Genomic DNA, 21573 nt, shown 5'->3' with positions numbered 1-21573 from the left:
CTACTTGCTAATAACTTAATTTGCCCCCTTATATATCTTCTCTACAACTAGTAATTAAATTAATTAACCAATAGACTATAGACATAGACATTCCATATAATATGAAATTGGTGTCATGTTATGCAATGATTTCATTCGGATACACGAAGATGCACCGGGCAAATTAAGTCACCATTATGCATATATACTAAGGTATATGACTTAAACCAAATCAGAATACAAGCTTCTAGTGTTGTAGGATATAATAATATGATATGATGTATCATTTGTTTATTATTTAATTGTATTGTATATTTAATTTTTATTATAATTCCAACATATTTCAAGTTAGTGCCTTTGTTTGACGGGTTTAGGAAATCGAGTAGGTGGTCAACATATTTTTACTTGGGGCCATAAAAGAATTGAAACCCTTTCAAATTAAGTATTTCTTAATTACTGCTTAATAGTAGAGTCGTGTTATTAAGTAATTTGTTAATGTTAATGTGGAACATAACTTCGTCCTCATTTTGAACAAAAGTAATTCGCAATCTTTCTTTCAGTACTTTAAATTTTGAATGTGTATCCGTTTTTCTCATAAAATATACAGCATCACTGTACTCATACATCTTTGACACATGGATGACTCGGGGATCCACAATTTGTGTTTTCTTCATTTAGTTATATATATATAATTCATTCAATTTTTTTTTCTCTATTATATATGTATCATGGGGCAAGATGTTATCACATGCAAATTGCACAAGATTTGATCTAGTAGAAAAAAAAAAAAAAAAAGAAGCTATGCATAAATAAAAGTAAATGGCATAGACCAAAATTCATTTCTTGTGAACGATTTATATATTTTTTTGTGCATATGTATATTTTGACAAACGATTAATTTAAACTTTAAATGTTAGGTAATGAATATTTGTTTTATTTATTTGATACATAAATTAATATTAATTATTTTTTATTTTTCTATTAAGAATTTCCGTTTTCTAACATTTTCCTAATATTTTTTTAAAAAAAATTTAAAAAATATACTTTCTATTCAACTAATGATTTTTTTCCTTTTTTTTTTATAAAATTCAGAAAAAAAATAAAAAACACAAATATATTAGAAACATCACTATTCATATATCCTATTAATTTAAGTATCAGAGCTCTTTTATATTTAATAAGTCTAGAGTTAAAAATGTTATTATACTAAGAAAAAATAAAAAATTGATTCCTAATTTTTTGGTCTGTAGACATTTAATTCTCTGAAGATTTAAAAATACATTTAAATTTTCACTTATTTAAAATTTGGACACATCGATCTTTGGGTCTGATTTGTCTCATTTTAAAAACTCTTATGTATGTATCCGTATCAACTAGATCAGTATAATATAAAAGTCACGTTTGATTTTAAAAATTCTCTTATGTGTGCGTATGCATCAACTAGATCTAAATGAGCATGAAGAATTGATATATCCGGATTTTTTTAAAAAGGTCAAAAACTTAAATGTATTTTTAAATTCTCAAATACTTATTAAATATCTACGAATAAAAAAGTCAACGATCTATTTATCCTTTTCTCTTATATTAAACAAAATAATACAAGCCAAATAAAAGAAGGAAAAAAAACTATACAAATAAAATCACACAATTCCAAAAGAATTCTTGCGTCAAATGCATCCTTTCCTACGTTAAATATAGAATTATGAATAGTTGATGTATATAACTAAACAGTATTATTCTATTGTATGTAGTTATACTTGTAATTAATTTGAGTTAGAGAGGGGGTGGTGGGTTTTAGTTTAACTTTACGTAGAGTTAGGGTGAGGTGATTTGAAGCGTGTGGTAATGCTGAGCTTTAGGGTGTCAATTGTTTTCACTGAACGAGGAAACGAGAGTTCCAATAAATTCAACTCTTCAACTTGGTAGAGAGAGAAGCATGTGGTGTTGTATTTTTGCAGTTTGGAATGGTGGTTTTGTCTCTGAACAAATTTAAGTATAATGAACACACTCGTGTCCCCAATAATATCTTAACTCAGATATTATTATTTAAAAATGATTGTTATTATGCATTGCTGCCACATTCATAGATTTTGCCTTTGTTTTCTACTCTTGGAATTAATTGCCCGTGTGCAAACTGTCAGACACACCAACTTTCTACATTTTTTTAACACAAATATTGGTGTCTAATATTTTTTTATGAGAAAGTATGAGGAGCGAATGGAATATTTATACAATGTGTACAATGGAAGTTTAATGAGTATTAGAGATATAATTATTAGTGTTACTTTTTTCCATTAGCTGAAGTTTTTGGGATGAGTGGTATCATGCATGGTATTAGAGCGCTAGATTCGAAAGGTCAGGAATTTGAGTCTTAGTGAACCCCAAAATCAATTTAATACAAATAGTCCATTGTCTCTCTAGCGGGATCCTTTTTTTATTTATCCTTCTAATATTGATTAATTTTTTACTTTTTACAAAAGTGTTATTTTTTTATATTTTTATTTTTTCAAATTAATAATAAGGTAAATGAGCCAAAAAATGTTAATTATTAAGTAAAAAAAGGCTAGTTTTCAAAATATTTTATATAATATTATTTCAATATTAATCACTTATTATTTTATTATTGTATGACACACTAATAGAATATAATTCTTATTAAATTTATATTCTATTTTATAATAGTGATTGATAAAGTTATAAAATTTAAATGAAGATATTAAATATTATACGTATTATTTTTCTTATATATTCTTTATTTTTTATGTTAAAATGATTAATAAGTAGTGAGATAAGGTAAGAAATTTATTTTTTATATTATAAAAAGAAAATATAAAAAAATATTTTTTTTCCTTTGAATATAATACTATAAGATGAAATTATAGAGAAAAGGGGGAGTGGTATAAATAGAATTATTTTAATATATATGTAAGTAGATGTGGGATCTCATGAGCTTCTGTATCTTCAAAACTGCTTTATCCTATTCTTGAAAATTTGAGTAGCAGAAACTTACAAAGTGTTCATCACTCCAGTAAACCCTTCACTGCTGGTAAACCAACACTTTGATCTTTCCACACCTATGATTTCTTTATGTATTCTTATAATTAGTTGCTAATGATAAATTTGTCATTTTCTGATGACATTGTATATAGATGCAGGTAGTAGTATCTATCATTCATCAATAACAATGAACTCATCTTCAAACAATAATAACTGGCTTTCCTTCCCTCTTTCACCAACTCATCATCAAGCCACTACTCAATATCATCAATTCCCTCTTGGCTTTGTCAACGACACCATCGAAAACCCTTTCCACAATCATGGTATATATATAGAAATTCTTTAATAACCTCGCTCTCTCTTAGTAGCTATCTTTCTTTGATTCTATTATTGTGTTGTATGTTACACACAGATTGGAATAATGTGATAAATGGTGGTGAGAGCAGCAATAACAATGATCAAGTTCCAAAGGTAGCGGATTTCCTTGGTGTGAGGAAGGCAGAGGAAGATTCATCATCATCAGATCTTGTTGCCCTCTTCACCGGTAACAGTGTCTTGCCGTTGCAGCAAAACAACAACTATGAGGTGGAGGAGCAGCAGTTTCAAACAAATAATAATCTGCAATCACTCACATTGTCCATGGGAAGTGCTAGTAATAATAATAATAATAAGGATTCATCAACAACCAGCTGTGACAATAACAGCATTGTTGAAGCCCCACCTTCTAATAGAAGAACTCTAGATACCTTTGGCCAGAGAACTTCAATATACCGTGGCGTAACAAGGTTTCAATTTCATTATTTTGTGTTTAATTTGGAAATTCCTTCCTTGTATATTCCAATATATTAATTTATGAAAGAAATACATAAATAGACATAGATGGACTGGAAGATATGAAGCTCATCTTTGGGATAATAGCTGCAGAAGGGAAGGACAATCAAGAAAAGGTCGCCAAGGTGTGTGTCTACTATTTTATTTTATTTTCTTTTTACATTCAATCAAGGTTTTTATGACTTTTCTCTTGTTTTGCACCTGATTTTCATGAATTCAAATGCAACTTCTCCCTTCCTTCAGTGTATTTGGGTAAGAGTCTCTCTTTAATTCCTTCTTGTTATTATGTGTTTAGGGAGACTCTAGTTGATTTAATTGGTATGCATATATATATGTAGGTGGATATGATAAAGAAGATAAAGCAGCTAGGGCTTATGATTTGGCTGCATTGAAGTATTGGGGGACATCCACTACTACCAACTTTCCTGTAATTTACTCTATATATGTACCTTGATGCTTCACTTCAATCAATTAATTCTATATATAATTCTGTATCACTGTTTTTACAGATCAGCAACTATGAGAAGGAATTGGATGAAATGAAACACATGACAAGACAAGAATTTGTAGCCGCCATAAGAAGGTTGTACTAGTGCAATGAATATTCTTTACTAGAATATTATTCAAATTATTGATAGTTATTTTTTGTTCATCAATTGCAGGAAAAGTAGTGGTTTCTCGAGAGGTGCATCAATGTATCGTGGAGTTACAAGGTTCCTAATCAAGTTTAATTTATGTAATCTATATTCTGTCTGGGCAAAATTCAGGTGAAGTCGATTTCACGTAAAGTTGATATCTCAGAGCAATAGATGAAAATTTAGTGAAATTAGTCAAATTATCTAACAGCTCTCAAATATCAACTTCACGTGAAGTCGACTGTACCTGAGACCAGTCTGTAATCATCACTAATGGAATTTATTATTATTGTTATTATTAGGCATCATCAACATGGAAGATGGCAAGCAAGAATTGGAAGGGTCGCCGGAAACAAAGATCTTTACTTAGGAACATTTAGTAAGAAATTAAATACAAATAATAGAGAAAAATGAAAACTGAATTATAAGAAATTATGTGAATATAAGAAAAATTGTTGCATGCAGGTACGGAGGAAGAGGCTGCAGAAGCTTATGACATAGCAGCCATAAAGTTCAGAGGCCTTAACGCCGTTACAAACTTCGACATGAGCCGTTACGACGTCAAAGCCATTCGTGAAAGCAACGCTCTCCCAATTGGAGGTGGTGCTGCTAAGAGATTGAAAGAAGCACAAGCTTTGGAATCTTCTAGAAAACGAGAACAGTTGCTTGCACTCGGAGGTGGTGCCTCTTCTTCTTCTTCTACCAGGTTCCCTTTCATGCAGCAGCATCATCAGTTCAATCAAGAGCTTCAGATTCAACCATTGTTAAACCTACAGAACCACGAGGTTTCTCATTATCAATTCATGCAGGATCCTTCTTCTTCTTCTTCTCCTTCTCCTTCTCCTTCTCCTTCATCGTTGCTTCATCACAGTTATCTGCAAACGCAGATTCAGTTACACCAACAGAATGCTCAGTTTTACAACAGCTACCTTCATGGAATGATCAACATTGGTTCTTCTCCTTCTTCTTTTTCGCTCATGGATAATAATAATAATAATAATAATAACATGCTTGGTGGTTTGGCTTCCAATAATTCTTCTTCCGAGGAACTTGCGTTGGTTAAGGTTGATTATGATATGAATCCTGGCGGTTATGGCGGTTGGCCAGGAACCACGGAGACAGCTTCGGAGTCCATGCAGGAACAAAGTGGCGGTGTTTTTACAATGTGGAATGATTAGAGAGGAAGAAAGTGAAACTAAGAACTAACAAGTAAATGGCACATCCAATTAAAGGCCATGATATTGATTTTTGTTGCTTCTATTTTCCTTTTTTTTTTTGAGAGGGTGGTGGGTTGTTTTGTTTGTTAATCTAGCAAGAGGAGGAAGAAGAAGATGAATAGTTGTTGATTTTCAGTGTGTAATGTTATTATGACTTTGATTATTATGCTTAATGTTTATGAGTTTTTTCCTTAATGCATGTCTATATGTATTGAATTTCCATTATTCTAAAATGAATAGACATCAAAGTGAGCTATACTCTTTGATCAATTAATTTGTTTCTTCTATTCAAAAGATAAATTTTCTTAGTTCAAGAAAGAAGAAGCTAAAGAAAAAGGAAGAGTGAGAATGAGTTTTCAAGAGTGTTATAATATAATCATTCATATTCTTATTCTTATCGGTTTAAATTTAAAAAAAATAATTTTATAATAAGTTATCCGAATTTTTATAACTGAAAAAATATAAAATTTAATTATTATTATTATTATTTTTCTTAAAAAAATATAAAATAAATAAAAAAAATTATACAAATAATTCATACAAACACAATAAAAAAGACTCTTATATAAATGGTTACGTTAGATATATAATAATTTATTTATCTTCTTATATCAATTTAAATTTTTAAAAGAAATAAAGTCATGACAAAATATTTACTGAATTAGCTTAAATGATTTAGGTAAACAGTTAAATATTTTTTTTATGAATATTTAATTATTTATTAAGGGTTATAAGATAAACATTAAAATAACTAATTAAAATTTTTTTTGTAAAAAAAATACAAAGTTTAAGTGTTTAAAATATTTAATGTATATTTGTTAAAATAAAAAGTTCAAATTTTTTTTAATAATCTTATGATAATCTTTTCAAAGGATACATGTTAACTAAATTATTTAGGAAAATTATAGGTAGACAATGAAAATACTAAATAATGTGAACAATAGATATATTGGATATTTAATTTACTAGGTGTGTGAATGATTATCCTACTATTAAGATTTAGATAGGTAATTAGGGGTGTAGTGTGTTTTTATTTTATTGGGCTAATTTTAAAGCCTATTATTCATATTGTTCAGAAAAGTCATTATCTATCTAACAAAGTCCATCTATTTATTAACTATTACTATTCATTTTTGTTTTTCACTTTTATTATGATTTTTAAGTACTATAAATGAAAACAAATCTGTATCTCATTCCCATGCATGTTGGATGTTAAGTAAAATGCAAACAACAGCAATTCGGATTCCAAAATTTTATGTAGATTACGAGTTGTCACGTGACACATGCAAGATTGTCTCATGCTCAAGAGAGTTGTGTTCAGTGCAATATTCCACACAAAGTTTTGGGAGTCAGAACAACCAAACTTTCCTAGTATAACAAGCTTATGGATGCTAAGTTAAGGAACATGTTAATTTTAGTAATAATAAGTGAGAGTTCTCAAAGGTTTCTATAAGAACAGTTAAAATTTAAAAAGTTCATATAAAAAATACAAGTCAAATTACGTATATGCATTAAATCCATCAAAAAATTTCAGAACTTTTTAATTTCATTCTCTTAACTACCAGTATAACAGTTTGGAAGAGTTTGAAGTATACTGGAAATACCGGTATTCCAGTTATTTTAACCGTTGATATGAATTATAAAAAATATATATAATATATATTAATTAAAATCAACGATTAAAACAACTGGAATATCAGTGTTTTTCGGTACATTTGAAATTTTTCCCAACAGGTTATATTTTGTCGGTTGCTACTGGATCAAATTCTTTATTAGTTACAACAGTTAACTTTAATCAACTAGAAGCCCTAGAAACAACACATAGTTATTGTCGTAAAGACGTCATTTACTGAAAGGTTCAAATATTTCAACAACTAATGAAAAAGGACAAACGGTTGCAGGTTGGGCTGAGCCAGAGAGATGGATCATGTATGTGCTTCTATTTGGGTTGATATCCAATTCGACAACCAAATTTGGAACGTCTAATCCGAGTCCAAATAAACATAAAACCACTTCTTTATTGAGCTTCAATATTTTCTGACCAAAAATAAAATATCTTCAAGTCCAAGTTTTTATTAGTCTATTACTGTAACATTGAGGAATTATTAATTAGGTTGGCATTTGTCAATATATATATTCCTTTTAAATAATTTTTCGAATATGTGAAGGCACTGAAATTGGATCAAAACATGACTTCTATTCTTATTGTGTCAACTAGTAACTCCTTATCTGAATCTGAGTCTAGATTGGCTATTATTGACTATTGAGAGTAACTTTGGAACTCGGCTCAGTTGTTTAATTAGGACACTTTTTTTCCTCCCATAGATTCCCGTTATTTGAACTTTTGTAATCCCTGCCACTGAAATTTGTTCTTCCCCAAATTCATCTGAGACCGACAATCTGTGTTGTAACGGCAGTCTTCGGAGTTAAAATTGACCTTCAACATAAGTCTAAAGATGTGCTTATGAGTTTATTACACGAAATTACATTGCCATCCATATTCTAATATACGCATCAATTTATTAAATAGAAGCTAAGTTCCTCTGTTTCTTTCTTTTTTTCAGTCTTCTGATTTCCCCCCCTAATAATAATATAAGGTATGCCAGCCTTAGTCTGAGAAGTTTTCACAAGAAAAGCACAGGAATAAAAACACTAGAAGGACACAACAATTACAATCTAACTAACCACAAATCTAGGATGCTCTTGAAATCTTGTGTAAATTGTGCATACCATTTTTAAGCATCATAGATGCACTACTATAAAGGTAAAACCAACAAGTTCCACCAAACCAGCAGAGATTTAAAAGCTTAATACACTGGGGGGCGAACATATATATTTCTTTTGCCAGTTACATGATAGAGAGCTCTACTTCGTATTGCAGACATGTCCTACAACTCCAAGTATCCCACACCACATACAACAATATAATAAGAACACCATTAAAATATGCAGGAAACTTGGTCATTTCATCATGAAATCGAGCATAACAAAATCTCAGCGCGGTGAAACTTAAGCACAAACAAATCTTAAATCTTGTCAAGCTTCTCAGCCTTGACAATTGGGTTTGCTTTAGCTATGGCATCCTGTCCAGCAGTGCGGTAATCAAATGGACAGTTATGTTTGTCTGAGTAACGATGTACAGTGCAGAAAAGGTTACCGCACCGACAATTGAACCCTGTCAAACCAACCCGCTTGTTGCAGCTACTGCAACGTTTTGGACCGTCCTTCGGCTTTGCCTCACCAATCTCCTCAGAACCTGAACCAAATAGAGGTTGCCCTGAGATAGTTTTAGGCTCTACTGAATTGACTGGGATATCCACATTTGTGGTAGCAACAAGAAGATCATTTCCGCTGCTGCTTGATGACCCATTAATAATATTCCCAATGGACGATGCTGCAAGCTTGGCCTGCTCCTGTTTCAGCATCATGTCCTTGTGGCACTTCGAACACATGTTCATGGTAGCAGCACTACCAAAAAAACCACAGTTGTTGATGCACAATGTAGGACCTTCAGGGGGAGCCTGGCAACCAATTTTGTCATGGTCCATCCTTTTTCAACTTTCCTGCACCACAAATATTCAAATAAACATCATCTAGATCTGGCATCAAGTCGGCAGTAATTAACAATAAATATATGGCACTCTGGTCTGGACCACAACCAGTACCCTATATTTCTATTATGATTAGTAACCAATAAAAAGTTGCAATTATGAACACCATGTTTGGCTGAATTTAAATAATAATGCTTAACAAGTTCCTAATCTGACATAACTTAAACAGGGAATTCTCTCCAGGACAGTGTCTTTTTTCCTTACAACTGTCCAATATACGGTTACATAGAGGGAAAAACATAAGAATACGAAAAAGGTGGCGCAAAATCTTCAAGACCAAGTTGACAATTATAGTTTGTCAAATTCATTAAGATAGCACACAAGTTTGATCCGTATATCACTTGCTCATATGACAAGTTAAGGCATTGATACTACTTTAATTAAGGTTGTATATTGACATAACTCATTGAACAAAAATTTACAACACAGAAGATTGAATATGTCTACATGAATTTTATTTCTCCTCAATTGTAAGTTGAGCCTCCCTCGGATTAAAATGCTACGACAGTTATACATGATCAAATTCAAACCCAAAAAAAAAAGCAGTCCAGTAATAATTTTTCCCAAACCAGCCTTAGTTATGACAACCAACTTCGACTACTGCAGATACACCGTACACGGGCTCCGCATGTATCAAAGTATCAAACCCCAAATACACAATATAAATTTACCAGAACAGATCATGAAATGGTAAAATATCATTACTATCCACCAACATGAAAATTTTCCTCCTTTTTTTATAAAATAAAAAACAAAAATCAAGCATCACCAAAGACCTTGATAACAGAATTCCAAGTAAAAGTAAAAACACTAGACAGTATTTGGTATAGACAAAAAAAAATTACCAGAAGCTTCAGAAACACAAACAGAGAAACACAATAACAAACCCCAAAAAGCATTCAAAGTATGAAACATTAGGATAAACTAGTTTCAGGAGCTACAACCAGAACAGTTAATACTTAATACTCTCCAATCAGATGACACAGAATTCAGACACCAACAATATTAAGTCTCTGCACTGAAAAATTTATAAATAAATTTATTACAAAATTCAACAAAAGCACCAGTCACACCACCATTATCAGGAAAAAAAACACACCATGATCCCGTAAACGGGAACGCGAGAAATGTAAATTCCAATATATAAACGATGATCTTACCAGTTTGACCGGGAAAAGAAAATCGAAACCAAAAAAAAAATGAAACAGGAAAACGAGACCTTGCCGTCGATCTAGAACAAGCTCATACTAGAATCGGATACGAATCTTTGATCCACCAAAGGAGTAAGAAAAAAGGAACGGAAATGAAAAGTAACGATTAACAATCAGAGAAATTTCAGAACGAATTAGCGAGTAAGATGAGAGAAGAGAAACCCTAACCCTGGTGAATTTGGGATCGATGAGGAGAGAGAGAGAGAGAGAGAGAGAGATGCGTCGTTTGTGTCAGTGTTTTTGTATATAAAAGCGCTTTTTGGTGCTTTCACTTAGTTATGGGCGACGTGGGAAGTTATCATTGGTCATGGGTGTTATTCTACATTCCCTTTTTTGTCCTTTCTCATTTACTATATTAACGCTTTTGCCACCTTCAGGATCATGTTATTCGTATCTTATTAATTAATTAGCCTGCTCTGCTAATTCTTTGCTTTAATTAATCAATTGATTGATACGACTATAACTCAAACATTTGCTGATTTGGAAGGTTTAATAATGTGGAAAGCTTAAATATATAGAGATAATAATCAATTTGGTCTCTGTACTTATATGCGAGTTTTAATTTAGTCCCTGAGGTTTCAATTGCCTTTATTTAGTCCCCGAAATTTATAAACGTACCTCATATTAGTTCCTGAGACTATTTTTAGTATAAAAACGTTAATAAAACGTTGTTGTAGACTATCACATGTCACGTTAAAACTTGTAAAATGATGCAGTTTTAGTTTTGGCATTTAAATAACTCAAAAACGGCATCGTATTACTTATTTTGTTAGGTAAAATTTTAATAAACACCATTTAGGATGTTGTTTTTAGGTTATTTGAGTGTCAAAACTAAAACGACATCATTTTACAAAGTTTAGTGTGGCATCCGACTGTCACGATAGTGTTTGTTAACATTTGTACATTGAAAATTGTTTCAAACACTAACATGAGTTATGTTCACAAAGTTTGAGGACTAAATAGAGGCAATTGAAATTTCATAGACTAAATTGAAACTCACATTTAAATTCAGGATAAATTAAGTATTATCTCAAAATATATATTAGAATATAAAAATATATGTTATGTAAGTGGTAAGATTTGAATTATGACTTATGATGGGGCAAGATACGGGAAGAACGCAAAAATCACTTTTGTTGAATAGTCTCTTCCTTGTTTGGCATAGAATTTTCTAGGCTGTGAAATAGACAGAAATACCCAAGTTTGTGGTTTTTTTGTTTGTGTTTTTTGATATAAACTTTTTCAGTATCGTTCCTTAAAATATGAGATGATGCTATACCACTCAAAACATATTGAATTTTATTATTGAAAACACAGAATTGCTTTTCTACGTAATAATATGCAATTATGCATTATGCAATCCCCTATAACCAAGAATACGATTTTGCTCACCAGTCACCACAAACATACGACACATGTCCATTGCTGTCCTTCAACAATTTATTCTTCAAACACATCACTTCTCTCCCAACCACTCTTTACATGCATAATAATCATTTAAATAAAAATCAAATAATCTATTCCAATTGGTTCTTATTATTAACTTGGTGATGCCTTTCCTGTTCCTATTCAAGGGGAAAAATCCATAAGGATTTATGCAATAACAATGTTGGGATTGGAGTTAAATAACTAGAAATTAGGAGGCCCAAGTTAACTCTCAAGTTTGATAGTGTGTAATTCGTAGTTATCTTGGGGTGACACTGTAATTTTTTAAAGTTTTGGGCCACAACAAAATATGTCAAACTTGAGAGTCTAGTGTACAAAACCGAATTGGGTAGTGGAAGAATTGCTTGAGGTTCATTGGCACAAGTTGAGGTATGGGGCCCTATGACTCTACCCTCTGTTTGCAGATATTTATTTTTTTCACTTGTGATTTTTTTGTTGGGTGGCTAAAACTTGTGAGTTGAGTTTGAATGATGATCGATAATAACAAATTTACAGGGAAGGCAATAGATATGCTGAATGTCTAGTAAAAAAGAGTTTAAATTTAGACGATGATTTTGTATTTTAGAATTTACTTTTTTTAGATTTAGTTAGTATTCTCGTTAATAATGAAATAGAAGTTACCTTATTCCGTTTAGTTTATATTTAAACTTTTGTTTTCGGAGTTTTTATAATCCCGTTTCAATATAAAAAAAAAAAAGTTGGTAAAATAAATTTTTATTTTTAAAATTTGTTAAAAATATTTTTAAATTTTGTTTTATTTTAATTTTTTTTAAAAATTTTGATTTACATGTGCTAGTAACAGTTAATATGATTTGAATTAACATTTAAGAATGATATGTTTTTTAAAGGTAATATTTTTTTTTGATATTTGAGTATGTTGAGTATTCCTATTTTTATTCAAAGATACTAATAAATATTGATTATTACGTATATACAAAGAATAAATTATTAGATCAGTTATCGATATAAAACATATGTATTCATAAAAAATATATATTAAAAAATAAATTAAATAATATATGTATAAATATATGATAATTGATCTAGTAATTAATTTTTAATATATAAATAATATTTTAAACAATTATATTTCATAAATTAATATACATTATATTTGGCAAATATTATGATAATGAGATGACCATTATTTAAATGCTCTTTATTAAATTAAAACTGTTACACTCTTTAAGTAAATCTTCACAGTGGTTTTGAAATTGGCGTGGCAAAAATGGCCACGTTAATTCCTAATCTTTTGTTCGTCGGCCGCACACTAATGTTGCTTAATGACGTGCATTTTAAAGGACACATATTATAATATTATTTGTTTATGTCTCATTTATTATGTTATTATTATAAATATATTAAACTTTTTTTTTTTGAAAGAGAGAAGCTCGACACAACAAGTGGAGCGAAATAACAGAAAGAACCAAAGAGCATCATAAAGCAATATAGGCAACTCCTAACAACACTAATGCTTATCCCCTTGTCATCTTCGGCATTGCCATTAACAACAAAAAGGATCCACACCTAACCACTCCTTATAGTTCATGAAAGACATATGAATGATCTCATCAACTCCTTTTCCTTTGTTCTGAAAAATTCTTCGATTCCTTTCTAGCCAGATGTTCCATGTAATCGCACAGAAACCCATCAACCACCTCTTGCGGTCCTCCTTGCTAGCTGATATCTCAGTCCAACTTATGAAATGTTCCTTCAACGTCCCCGGGCAAGACCATAGCCTCCCAACAAATGATAACCACGCACACCAAACCTGCCAAGAGAAATCACAACCAAGGAACAAGTGGTGACCATATTCAATACTCTTGTTACAAAACACACATGCAACATCTTCGTGGTGGATAACTCCCAACCGGCTCAGCCTCTCCTTTGTATTGATCCTACCAGTCAACACGAACCAGACAAATAGTTCAACTCTTGGGGAAACTAAACCTTTTCAGATTGTCTTTGTAAAGTTGTAGCTTGTTATATCCTCTGGCATGATGTCCTCCTGTAGTACCTGCAGAAAAGAGTTAGTAGAAAAGACCCCTTGTTTATCAAATTTCCATACAACTCTATCCTCACTGCCATAATCCAATTTGACCAGCCTTAATATATCATGCAGCTGGTTTACTAGATCCAACTCCCATTGGAATAGCTCTCGCCTCCATTGGAAGTTCCATATCCACTCAGCCCCATCCCAGAACCCGCAATCCCTTATAACAGATCCTCTTTGGTTTGAGACCGAGAAAAGTCTCGAGAACTGATCTTTCAGAGCACCACCACGCAACCAAACATCCTCCCAGAATTGAGTCCCTCTTCCATCACCCACCTCCATAGCCAACCCAGTAATCATCTTTTGTCTCACTTGCTGATTCTTGAACTGTATCTGGCAGATATCCTTCCAAGGGCCCCCCTTGGTAGGTAAAACCTGGGAGGACAACAGCACACTTGGGTCCAGGTTATTACAAGCACAAACCACTTTCTTCCATAGCGGACAATCCTCCTTTGAAAAGCGCCACCACCACTTAAAGAGAAGGGCTGTGTTTCGCAGCATGGCATCCCCCACACCCAATCCACCAAGCTTTTTAGGCGCCTGCACCACCTCCCACTTGACCAGAGCCATACCATTCCTACCATCCTCCTTACTCCATAGAAATCTTCTCTGTAAGGAAATAAGCTTCTCCGCAACAGCCTTTGGCATCTTATACAGGCTCAAATAATATACAGGGAGGCTATTTAGTACAGATTTAATGAGCACCAACTTACCGGCCTTATTAAGAACTTTGGCTTTCCAAATGCTGAGTTTTTCCTCCACTTTGTCAACAATTGGCTTCCAAGTCTTCACCAACCTTGGATTAGCTCCTAGCGAGATCCCCAAGTATTTTACTGGAAGGGAGGCTTCCTTACACCCCAGGACGTAGCACATACGTTGTACCCACTGAGCATCACAGTTAATAGGAATTAAACTAGATTTATCAAAGTTGATGCTTAACCCCGACATCAGTTCAAAACAGCGAAGAATTCTCCTGTAGTTCTTAACTGTCTCTTCTTCCGGAGGACAGAACAGAATGGTGTCATCTGCAAACTAAAGGTGCGACAGCTCAACCTGATCTCTACCTATCAGTAGTGGAGATATGCGTCCGTTTCTAACCGCCTCCCCAAGCATCCTATGTAACACATCAACGACAAGGACAAACAGAAACGGAGACAGCGGGTCACCTTGTCGTAGACCCCTTTCCATCTTAAACGGCTTAGAGGGCGAACCGTTTATCAAGACTGACATGGAGCAGGTACTGACGCACTCCATAACCCACCCCCTCCACCTTCTTCCAAACCCCATTTTCTGTAGAACAAGATCCACGAAACTCCACTTGACTCTATCATATGCTTTCTGGAAGTCTAGCTTTATTATCACTGCTTTCTTTTTTCTCATTTTAAGCCACTGAACAGTTTCGCAAGCAATAAGAGCCCCGTCATGGATTTTCCGGCCCTTAACAAAAGCACTCTGTGTCTCACCTACAAGCCGTGGCATTATTGTTCGCATTCTCCTAACCAGCATCTTAGAAATGACTTTGTATACACATCCAACCATACTGATAGGCCTAAGGTCTTTGATTTCCTTTGCTCCAGTAAACTTAGGAGCCAATGCAACCCAAGTGAGATTAGTATCCGCCGGTAAACTGGAGGACTGGAAAAAGCCCAACACCGCTCCCGTGAACTCAGAGCCAATTTCATCCCAACACTTCTTTATGAAATTCATGTTATAGCCATCACAACCAGGAGCCTTTGATGATTCACAATCCCACACTGCTTCTCTAACCTCCTCAGATGTCGGTTGTATCTCCAAAGCCAAAGCATCAGCCTCACTAATCTTCTCCACCAAACCGTCTCTAAACCCCACCAACGGCGACTTCTCCTGGTGATACAAGTCCTTGTAGAAGTCCCTAATTGCAATCTTGATTCTAGCTTGATTCCTTATCAATCTTCCATTAATAACCAATGCATCAACCCTGTTGTTTCTCCTTCTCGCCGAAGCTATGTTGTGGAAGTATCTTGTGTTTTTATCTATGTCCCTGACATGTCTTGAGCGCGACATCTGCTTCCAATGTAGTTCTTTTCTAACATACCACTTCGAACAGCATGTCACAAGCGCTTTCCTTCTTGCCTCCACCGTTTCATCATAGGCCCCTTCGCTCACCATATCATCAATCTTCTTAATCTCTTCCTCCAGCTTCAAAATTTTGTTGTTCATGTCTCCAAAGGTGTCTTTATGCCATCTTCTCAAAGGACCTGCCAAAGCCTTCAGCTTATCTGTGAATTGCATCTGTTGTAGCCCTCTCCATTCCTCTTTTACCATTCTTAAGAACCCTTCATGTGTAAACCACGAGTCAAGGCTTCTGAACGGTCTAGGGCCATCTCTCAACCTCTTATCTTCCACTATAAGAGGACAATGGTCTGACAGTCCCCTTGGACCACCTCGTAACCGAGTCTCCGGGAACTTTTCTAACCACTCCAAACTCACCAGGGCTCTGTCAATACGGCTACAAGAACGTCCTCTGAACCAGGTGAACTTACGGTCGGTAATCGGCAAATCCACTAAACCCATGTCTTGTACCCAGTTCTTGAAATCCTCTGCCGACAAGGATAAGCTATCGGTACCTCTCCTTTCTTCAACATGTAAAATCTCATTAAAGTCTCCTATGAAACAACAGGGAACCTGGCATAGACCAACTATGTAACTCAGCTCCTCCCACACAACAAGCTTCTCATCTCTAGCGTGTGCACCATAAACCAATATAAAAGCACAATTAAAATTATTCTGCGGCAGAATTCCTTCAACACACAACCATCTCTCACTTTTATAGCAATTTCTAACATCAAAAAAACCCTCATCCCATAATAGCAACAACCCGCCAGACGCCCCAGTAGCCTCAACATATTCCCAACCAACACAACTATCCCCCCATATTCTTGAAATATCAAATCTAGTTACCGACGGTCTTTTAGTCTCTACCAAACCTAGCATGTTTAATCTATATTTATTCTTCAGGTCCTTCACCATTCTCAGCTTCCCGTCACCCCTCAACCCCCTAACATTCCAAGAACTAATAATCATTTTAAATAAATACTGCACACCTTTTTTTGTGTTTTGGGTCTGCTTCGTCTAGCTTTTGCCTTCTGTTTTGCCAGCCTTTTTTTCCGAGCAATTTCTTCATTCTGTTGTTGAAGTCCTGCCATAATATCCTCTTCTTCATCATATAATTCGGCTCCTGACTCTTTTGCCAATTCCCAAACCCTTTTGTTCTCTATCAGCTGCTCCTTCAATCTTGAACTCTCATTATCACTAACTTCATTATCCTCCGCAAACGTTCTGTCCTCCTCACTATCCTTATCATCACTAAGTTCATTTCGTTCCTGAATCTCTGGTAAAATTTGGTGGCAAGTCACTTCAATTTCAGGTGCTTTACAGCCATTACGTTGATCTTCGTCACTGTTCTCATAAGACACATCATTACAGTGTCCATTATTCTGTCCGTCATCTCTATCCTTAGACTCTCGGTCCCGTTCAGACATCCCAAACACTTGTAGTTTACTGCATCCTCCCTCCATTATCAGATCTCCTCTGCTCCCGACCTTTCTTCGCCTATCATCAGTAGCCACTTCGGAGTCCCCAGCAGATTCGCATGGTTCGGCTTCTACGGGGATCCTCGGTCTCGCAAATAAATCATTATTTTATATTAAATAATTTATTTTAGTCTTTAAAATTAAATGTAGTGTATTAAATTAATTTTTTCAGCAGTCCGTTTTTTTCTCTTGTTTTTTGATAAATTCAAAATTTTTTATATTTTTATATATTAATTTTAATTATATTTTTTACATATTATTTAAATATAAATATTTTTATAAAATATTTTTAAAATTTTATATTTTTTTACGTTAATTTAATAAAAAATTATATAATTGAGTAACACACTTTTTTATTTTCGTCCAAAATCACGCACATTTTTTAATAAAAAATTAAGAATCAAAATATACGTTTTTTTATTTCTATAAAATATAAGTTTTGGGGACTAAAATAAAAAATATTTGTTTAATTAATCATATAATTTTTTTATTAAATAATATAATTATATATTATAAAATTTATTGATATTAAATTATTATAAAACAAAATTATATGAACTAAATCTTAAAAATTTACAGAAGTATTTGTATTTACACAACATGTAAAAAATATAATTAAAATTAATGTATTTAAAAATATTAAAAATTTTGAATGTATAAAAAATTGAAAAAAAACTCATCATAAAAGAACTAATTTGGTATACGATATTTTATTTAGAGACAAATAAATTACTTAATGCATAATCAAGTACATTTACAATATTAACGTAGTGGATGACATGTGAACAAATAATATTATAACATATGGTATAATGATCTAAGTTAGTATATCATGTGTCAAGAATATTTTTGTCACCATATTATTACATATGATATATGGTTAAACCATATGACACATGTTACTAAAAGTGGACATAATGAAAAATAAATTAGAAATTAATGTGGAACACTTTTACCAATGTTAAAGACATAATTATTGCAATTGAAACACCAGAAATAATTTTCATACACAATACTAATCTCAGAAATCACTTTTAGAGATTTAGTCTATATTTACTATATTTTATATAAGTGATTTAAATTTATAAGAATGATAAGTGGTGGATGAACACAAAATAATTTGTGTCAATGTTGGCCATTTTTCTTTATTTGGGCTACGTCTGTGTTCGCCCTAAACAGGCTAGAAGAAGTGGCTTCTGGAATTGATCAGGTGGGGTTTTTGCATGTGTTTTGGACCTGGCCTTAAATGTTATTCTTTATATAATATATTGGAGGGGATATTATCCGTTGCTGCTTAATTAGTGGTTTGTTTGTTTCAGATTAGTTTGTTGCAGATTTCAAACAATGGTTGTTTAGTTTAAAAACATAAAATAAAATTCGGCATTTTCAGAAGATTTGAGAGGTTTGGATTAACTACTAGACAAGGGAACTTAAAATGTTAATTTGTTTACAAAACATTTCACCGTTCATAGTATTTTTTAATTAGTATTATAATAATACTCTCATTAATATTAATTTGTTTTTGTTTATTATTCAAGATTGTACTTTTGTCATTTGGCGTTCTCAGTAATATAGTATCACTAGTTACTACTTAGTGCCATAAAATAAAATAAAAATGCGAATCAAGATTATCGAACTTAATGATATAGATGATAGCATAACTTACATTACTCCTTCGACACAATTTACATGAAGAGGAGAATAGCAATAAACATTTTAGCTACACAATGTTTTGCATAGTTAGCTAGGAAAAACAATGAAAGGAAAACAAATCACTTATTATTATGATTATAAATAATTAACTAGGATCTCCACCTAGGTAGCTTCGCTTCTCTAATCTTCCTCAAATTCACTGCAAATAGAAGGCCAGGAAGGTTAAGAGGGAAGCTCCAACTATGGAACCAACCGTGGGATTGAATGCATTCACGCCGTTGGGGGCAGGAGCCGGGGCTTGATGGGTTGTGGTCACGGTCACAGCCGGAGTTGCTGTAGTCGCCGGATGTGCCGTGGTCACAGTCTCTGTTGGTGTCGCCTGGGCCCCGGCTGCGGCGGCTGTGGCCGTGTGCTGGGCAGCTTGGGCCATAGCCACCGCAATCAAGGCGGCGACCACAACGAGGACAAGAGAGATTTTCTTCATTTCCATAGTTGGCAAGGTGGGTTTTATTATTGAATGTGATGGCTACTTTGGTAGTAGACAATAAACTTTATTAGAGGATTTTATTGTTTTGAATGTAATGTGATGAAGATATGATTCTTTGGAGGCTAATTTATATAGTTATTGTGTGGACGGAATTTGCATTTCACGTGTATGGTTTTGCATTGATCAAGGATGTTCATTCAGTTCCAACATTTTTCGAAACTATTTTTGTTCTTCATTGATTCAGTCAATATGATTAAATATAGTTTGTCAGAATTGTTCTTCTCATTAAGCAATTGTTAATAAATTCTGTAGATTAATTACTATATTTGAACAAGAAAAAAAAAGGTGAAGAAAATAAAATACAAAACAAAATAATACTATAGGAAAATAATTTATTTGATTTGAATAAGGGATTTTGTGTGCTTCTTCCAATCATCGCCATTTGTAATGTTATGTTATGTGTATATATTTTTAATTAGGGTCGTTCTATAATAAAGATGTAAATTTACAGATATTTCTCTTAAATTTACCTTAAATTGACACATGTATAGTTCGCTTTTTTAGAGGAGTACCTCACTCAACAAATCAGTAGGAACATCAACTTGTGAAGTCAATTAGTGTTATTATTATCCGTTAAAATAGTATGACTAAGTGAGCTTTTTGTTTAGATCAGATATTCATGAACTTTTTAATGGTGAAAAACTGGAATTAATTATCCAAAGACAAAAAAAATGTTATTTGTTTTAGAGCAGAAAATAATAAAAAAAATTTTAGGCATTAAAATTATGCGACAAAAAAATATTTTAAATATAAATTTTTATATTTGCTTCAAATTAAATAAAATTAAAAAATAAATAAAATTATAAATATTTATAAATTTTTACCATAATGATTACATATAATAATAACGTAATAATTTTAGTATTATACCTAAATTGATTTAAATTTAATTATTTTAAATTTTAAAAAAATTCAAATAACTTATAATATTTTTATTTTTATTTATTGATAATTTATTATTTATTATTTTTTAAAATTTTTTAATCTCAAATTTATAACTTAAAAATAAACAAATTAATTTCTTCAAGATATTAAAAAAATTCTAAATCCTAAATCCTTAAAAAATTAATCGAAACTTTAAAAAATCATAAAAATTTTATTATTTGAAAAAATAGAAGTTCATATGTTGATCCAAAAAAAGATTAAGAATTATTGCAAGTAGTGTCGAAAGTAGAGGAGTTACTCAACAATGTCAACTTTTTTATAATTTAATAGTTTATATTTATAGTAACTAAAATAGTAGTATCTATATAATATTAATCTTTTAAAAAGATATAATATATTTGATATTATTTTAATATCAATTTTTATTATTTTTCATACTCAACTTTTATTATATTTGATATTAATGTTTTATATAATGTTTATGTCAACTTTTATTATTTTTCATCCTCAACCTTTTTTTTCACATACAAAATTGTCCCTAAGGTTCAAGGTAATTTTAAAATAGCCCTTTTTCAAAAGATTAATATCTTAGGTGACAAAAATGTCCCTCTCTTTCTTCTCACCTAAACCCCACCACCCCACCCCATTCCATCACCATTTGCATCACCCCATCGACTATCACCTAATCACCATCTATTCATGTATATCTGACAAAAATATCCAACCTACATAAACAGCTACACACAGATCAACACCAAAACAACAATTCATCACCAAAACCATTGTCACTAACAAGAAAAACATCATCATCGTCAAAATTCAGAATCATCAACACAGCTTAGAACTAAAATTCTTCTTCTTCTATTAGCAAAACTCATATCCAATTACAATAACCAATAATTCCTAAATTCATTTTCAATTGCAAGAGACCAAAAA

At 32.4% G+C, this 21573-nt stretch overlaps 2 protein-coding genes across 4 annotated transcripts; one reads left to right on the top strand and one right to left on the bottom strand.

Annotated features, from left to right (window-relative positions):
• The first annotated feature begins 2905 nt into the window (after nt 1–2905).
• On the top strand, nt 2906–5915 carry LOC112736748 (AP2-like ethylene-responsive transcription factor PLT1). Its single transcript, XM_025786332.2, has 10 exons — nt 2906–3025; nt 3129–3299; nt 3389–3761; nt 3850–3932; nt 4051–4059; nt 4146–4234; nt 4317–4390; nt 4470–4520; nt 4745–4821; nt 4908–5915. Exons 2-10 carry the CDS (start codon nt 3164–3166, stop codon nt 5618–5620), a joined length of 1605 nt encoding a protein of 534 aa, XP_025642117.1. The 5' UTR covers nt 2906–3025; nt 3129–3163; the 3' UTR covers nt 5621–5915.
• A 2455-nt stretch (nt 5916–8370) lies between these two features.
• On the bottom strand, nt 8371–10785 carry LOC112736747 (zinc finger A20 and AN1 domain-containing stress-associated protein 8). Of its 3 annotated transcripts, none has more exons than XM_025786329.2 (2): nt 10650–10785; nt 8371–9222 (listed from the first exon to the last, which is right to left on the bottom strand). In XM_025786329.2, exon 2 carries the CDS (start codon nt 9205–9207, stop codon nt 8686–8688), a length of 522 nt encoding a protein of 173 aa, XP_025642114.1. In that variant the 5' UTR covers nt 9208–9222; nt 10650–10785; the 3' UTR covers nt 8371–8685. The 3 variants fall into 3 exon arrangements, with proteins under 3 accessions (XP_025642114.1, XP_025642115.1, XP_025642116.1); XM_025786330.2 differs by having other exon boundaries at nt 10431–10729; XM_025786331.2 differs by having other exon boundaries at nt 10490–10702.
• Between the last annotated feature and the right edge of the window lie 10788 nt (nt 10786–21573).

The sequence above is a fragment of the Arachis hypogaea genome, chromosome 13 (assembly GCF_003086295.3).
Source record: "Arachis hypogaea cultivar Tifrunner chromosome 13, arahy.Tifrunner.gnm2.J5K5, whole genome shotgun sequence".
In the NCBI taxonomy this organism is placed as follows: Eukaryota; Viridiplantae; Streptophyta; class Magnoliopsida; order Fabales; family Fabaceae; genus Arachis; species Arachis hypogaea.
Note: the sequence above shows the minus strand (reverse complement) of the source record. Positions and strands in the feature narration are given on the sequence as shown.